This window comes from Trifolium pratense, linkage group LG3 (assembly GCF_020283565.1).
Source record: "Trifolium pratense cultivar HEN17-A07 linkage group LG3, ARS_RC_1.1, whole genome shotgun sequence".
NCBI classification, from domain to species: domain Eukaryota; kingdom Viridiplantae; phylum Streptophyta; class Magnoliopsida; order Fabales; family Fabaceae; genus Trifolium; species Trifolium pratense.
Window position 1 is genome coordinate 6,576,956 of NC_060061.1, and position 5,817 is coordinate 6,582,772.

The window sequence follows — 5,817 nt, forward strand, 5'->3', positions numbered from 1 at the left end:
TAGTAAACACAGGCAGTGTAATGAACTGCGACTTGTTGTTGGTCTTGCAGCAGCGATTGAGCTGGGAGACTGGAACTCGGGTTTGAGATAAAGCAGCAATTTTTGTGTTTTTGTGACTTAAATCACTCTGTGTTTGGGTGCGAATGTCGTTCTTTCAGTTTGTTGTATTTCTAACTTGTTGTAGTTCCGAATAAATAAATGGTTGAGTGGTGTTTGGTTTGTTATTGAAAGATTTTTAAATAAACACATGCCAAATTGAAGTTGCCGTCAGGAGGAATATGGTTTGATATGAGAATATGAGATGGAAAATGGTGACAGGAAAATTGGGGCATCATCTCCATAGATAAATGGTGACATGACAGATTTTGGGCAGTTTTGTGCGACAAGGAATTATCAGGAAGATTGTTGGCTGGGAGCGCAGGAAGTTTAGGTCTTATATTGTTGACATGTTTTTGGTGTTGATGTTGTATTCTTTACCTTGTGTTTACAGTGTTGTTGTAGGCTTGTAGCTTATGTTATGTTAGTCTAGATTTTTAAGTGTTTTGTTTGGTCTTGTGAGTTGTGACTGTGGCAATCAAAACACGCACTGGAATCACACTTCAAAGCATAAGCTTGTTTTTGTTGCTTCTGAAATTCATGGTGCATCCAAACACATAATAATGAATACATTTTGTCTTTTAAAAACAATAATCTTAACATCTTTAAGATTAAGCGTCTTAATTTTCAGGGAGATTATCTAATTACTTTTGAATGGATGTTTTAGGAGACAAGGTAACATAGTGACTAATATTTTTTAGAGAAGATAGATGTATATTCGTTTAATTCTTATGTCTTCAACTTTTATTTTTGAAATGTAAAATTTAGGGTGAGGGATGATGCTTTAGTTTCATACAAGGAAGACCTTAGAGTCCAAAGAACATTTATAAATTATTGCCCGTTCAAAAAAAAAACTTATAAATTATTTACATTTATACCACTTATTTTATTGGTGAGATTTCTAACCACAAGACTACTTGACAAAAAAAAAATTCATGATAAAATTATATTTATACGCCTAACTCCTCCTTTTTGTGTACCCGTTAACATTCTTATGGTCATCTTTATGGTATTAGCTAGTAAAAGCATTGTGTAACATAAATTGTTCGTATAAATTTAGTTCAGTTGACAGAGACATTACATCACATATCTAAGGCCAGAGTTTGAACTCTAGACATTCTACTTATTTACCTTAAATTTATTTTTGTGGTTTCTGTCATAATCATTTTTATTTTAAATTAAAAATTAACGACCTCAAAAGTCACCTTCACGCTTCATTATTTTATTTTATTTTATTGACAAACACTTCATTATTTTATCTTTACACTTAATTATTTTCTTCATTGTAAAAGTCGTCTTTATAGTATTCATTATTTTTAATTGTTTAAAAAAATGGAAAATTCATATTTATGATAAATTAAATAAAAAATTGATAAAAACAAAAGATAAAATTTTAGAGAAGTATTTTGAGAAATAAAAATAATTTTGGGTAACCAAAATGTCTGTGGGGGTATACTTAACAATATTTTACTTTACAAACCTGTATTGGGCTGGACCAAATACGCACCTTTAAAACCCGTTTTCTTTCTACAGCCCAAATACGCATTTCTCTCTCATTTCATAGTTTCATTCCAACTCTTCCATTTTCCAGCTCCACTTTCAGAGGTCACAGCTCGTTCTCTCTCTCATGGCGAATCTAGCACGCTTTACCAACAAAGCCCTCAGAACCGCATACGCTGTAACAAAGCACCACGTGCAACCGCAATTACTTTCATCAGAACGCGCTTTTGCGACTGAGGCTGTGAAATCGATTACTCCTTCACCGGATCGGGTGAAATGGGATTATAGAGGACAAAGGAAAATAATTCCGTTGGGACAATGGCTTCCGAAAATTGCAGTCGATGCTTACGTGGCACCTAATGTTGTTCTCGCTGGTCAAGTTCATGTTTGGGATGGAGCTTCCGTTTGGCCAGGTTGTGTTCTCCGTGGCGATCTTAACAAGATCAGTATCGGTTTCTGTTCTAATGTTCAGGAACGATGTGTTCTTCATGCTGCTTGGTCTTCTCCTACAGGTTAGGTTTTGTTGCAATTTGATTCTTATTCGTTTGTTTTGATTATAGTTAGAAAATTGTGAATTTGTTGTAGTTATTCGTTGATTCTAGTATTAGTTTGTTTGAAATGTCTAAAATTATTACTATTTGGGAAATGCTGGTGTGATTGATTCATAGTTTTGAATTGATCCTACTACTATTAGAATGCAATAGCTGAAGATGAAGAATATTTGGCATTGATTTATTAGATAATTGATCAGTTTCAAATACCTTATTAAGTTTCTAACTCCAAATTGTTTAGGGTAAGAGGGGAAAATAGAATATATATTTTTTAATCGGCAAATGTTAGTTGTTAGTATATTGTTAGAGGGGAGGGGGAAATGTTTGTAGCTAGGGATGGAACCCTGGACCTCCTTCCTAAACTCCTTCAACGTACCCAACCCTTTACGACTCGGCTACACATTTGGGGACAAATAGAAGATATATTTGATTTATGTTCCATTGCCTGGCCTTAGAGTCCTTAACGTAGTGACTTCATATGTAAATTTGAGTTCAAGTTACTTTCTTTCCTGCAGGAACAAAATGGAGTTAATTTATTGTAAATTCATCTATTTTCTTTTGCTAATTGCTATTTAGGATACGAAATTTAAGTTTAGTTATTATTCAAATATGTACAAGTTCAGGTTCTTGGTGTATATTGTGTGCTGTTGATCCTCTAAGTAAACATTTGGGACCTCATAGTGTTACCTTTATTAAGCCTATAATCTAAGGGTCTATTTGGGTGTTTAGGAGGAGGCGAGGAGAAGATTGTGGGTAAAAGGGAAGTGGGAAAAAAGATAGTACCCCAACTTGAATGTGGGGGTTTATTTTTCTTCATATTATAAAATCCCTCAAAATGGGGGAACTCAAAAATTGTATTGGAGAAGGATTTTGGAGGCCTTCTTAGATAAATTCTTAAAATCCAATCTTTGTTGTTATAATACTTTCAAAATTTAAAATATATTAATCATAAACATTCATTTATCATTCTCTACAGAACATTCACTTAAATAAGGTAGTATTAGATTTCTCTCTACTTCTCTAGTTTGCTCCCCTCCCCTCCAAACTCTCAAACAGAGCATAATGATACATTTTCCTTGGATGGACTAGCGTTTGCTATTACCTTTGTTAAGCCTATACTCTAATGACACACTTTCCTTGGATGGACTAGTTTTTGCTATTATAGTGGTTCTGCTGTAAATGTTCTCTTGATGCTGAGCCTCTGTTAGAATGCCACAAATTCTCAGAGTTAATCGTGTTATTCTTTTCCATTCACCTGATCTACCAGGATGCAGCAATTTTTTTGGGATCACCTGTAGTTTCGTATCAACACTTGATGCAAACACTTATTACCTTCGTCCCTAAATATAGGTCCCCGTTGAGTAAATCATGTGAATTAAGAAAGTTGACTGTGATATTAATTTTTTGACAATTGGTATGGATTTTACAAGTTTGTCCTTCAAGAGAGAGAATTAGTTAATATTAGTTTATTTATTACAGATTGCAGAAAAACATGCAAATTAATTAGGGGTTTGTCTGTAAAGAAATAATTAACGTAGTTGAAAATTCAAAGAGGACCGTATAAAAAGGGGGAAAAAATACTCAAGAAGGTCTTATATTTAGGGACGGAGTTATTTTATAAGATTCTCCTTGTAGATAGCATACAATCTATTTCTACATTACTAATTCATTTTTTAAAGAGAGAATGAGAGGTGGGGCTGCAGTTTTTTTTTTTTTTTTTGTGAAAAGGGGTGGGGCTGCAGTTTGATGTAGGTGCTTGTTTATTCTGATTACTTCACTTTGCAAAGGTATTAATCCTCAGATTATATGTTCGGTATTCAACAAAGTCACCACCCAATATCTTTTTGTCACAAGTTAGCTGAAGTTCAAGTCACATGCTTGTTTTTTCTGCATTGATCAAGAAATGTAATTTTTTTTTTTGAGTAATGTTACTTTTTAGCCATTGATGTCCTGGTCAATCTTGCACTGAAGCACTCTGTTCTGTTATGGGTTGTGTCCAAAAAAATCGTGTAGTATCTACTGATCCGTTTTACTTGCATGAGGTAGCTTTTTCGTGAGACCTTCTTTGTCTATCTTCAATTTTGATTTAAACGTCTATCTTCAATTATGATTTAAACATTAAAATATGTTTTAACTATATTTTTTCGTGAATTTCATTGTAATGACTAAACCCATAAACTACATTAAGGAATAAAAAGATTTGTCTTAGCATTTTCTAATAGCTAATATGTACATAAAGTACTATCACTAATGGCTGGTGTGGTGATGGTTGACCGATTAAATTTCCAATTTTTTTTTTCATTTATTATTTTTTGCACCTTAGTTGAATACCTCATGTATGTTCGATTTTACTTCTAGAGGGGTCAAAATTGATTCGAAAGGTGTAGAATTGATTTTGACTTGTTCGTGTTTGGTTTCTCTAGAGTAGAATTTATTTTGTCTCCAGAATTGTTTCTACTTGAAGTTAGAAATTGTAGCTTTTGATTCTAGAATCAATTTTCATACTCATATTTATTGTTCAACTCAGTTTTCATAAATGTATCCAAACATAAATCACTTTACCTTCAACTCAATTTTAAGTTAGAATCAATTTTTCGCACCGCAGGACCAAACACACACTCCTCCATTGCTGAGGAGAAGTGTAAAAATGAATGAGATGCTGAAAGAACCATGGCTTATCTGAAGTTAACATTTTTTGGCGACCTTTTTTCGTTTATTAGTATTGCGAATTAGATTGTGATATTCATTAGAGGCGAATTTCATTGCATTTTCCAAATTCACTCCAAGATCCTTGAAAAATGAACATTGACTATGCTTAACTATGATTTATGATTTATCGATGTATTGCTATTTCTAATGCATGCATTCTGCTGCAAAACAGGCCTTCCAGCTGAGACTTCAATCGAGAGGTATGTGACTATTGGGGCATATAGCCTGTTAAGATCCTGCACTATCGAGCCAGAGGTCATTATTGGACAGCACTCCATCCTCATGGAAGGTTCATTGGTAGAGACACACTCAATTCTTGAAGCTGGGTCAGTAGTTCCACCAGGAAGGATAATTCCATCAGGGGAACTTTGGGCAGGTAATCCGGCCAAGTTTGTGAGGACTCTGACCCACGAAGAAACCTTGGAAATCCCTAAACTCGCAGTTGCAATAAACGATTTAAGCAGAGATCATTATAATGAGTTCCTTCCATATTCCACAATATATTTGGAGGTTGAGAAGTTTAAGAAGTCCTTGGGCATTTCTGTTTGATGTTCTTTGTTGTTATTCTTTAATGTATGTGTTAGCTGGACTTTTGCTTGTAAGGGAAATAAGAATTTAAACACAGAGCAAGTTTTTGTGTTTCCTTTGTGCTCCTTGCTGAAAGTGTTGGTTTAAGACATCATGTCCTGTATAATGTATTGGAGATAATATGTTAAGAGATGAGATACATTCATCGGTACCTTCGACTGTTGACATCAGTTTTTGCTTCCAATTAGATTGGGTACACCTTTGTTATTTATAAAGGTAAAAAGAAATAATAAATGTCACAGGGTACGACCAACCATTTTCTGCCTGTTCGGCATTTTTCAGCTGAGATTGGGTGGTTAACCTTCCAGGTTCTTGCCACACTTTTTCTTTTATGTCTTTTCTATAAACTAGTTCAAGGCATATGCTATAAAGT

At 34.1% G+C, this 5,817-nt stretch overlaps 1 protein-coding gene across 1 annotated transcript; it reads left to right on the forward strand.

Annotated features, from left to right (window-relative positions):
* The first annotated feature begins 1,641 nt into the window (after positions 1 to 1,641).
* On the forward strand, positions 1,642 to 5,595 carry LOC123915990 (gamma carbonic anhydrase-like 2, mitochondrial). The gene is made up of 2 exons (XM_045967303.1): positions 1,642 to 2,108; positions 5,029 to 5,595. The coding sequence occupies exons 1-2, from the start codon at positions 1,724 to 1,726 to the stop codon at positions 5,403 to 5,405; spliced, it is 762 nt and encodes a 253-aa protein (XP_045823259.1). The 5' UTR covers positions 1,642 to 1,723; the 3' UTR covers positions 5,406 to 5,595.
* Positions 5,596 to 5,817: the final 222 nt, after the last annotated feature.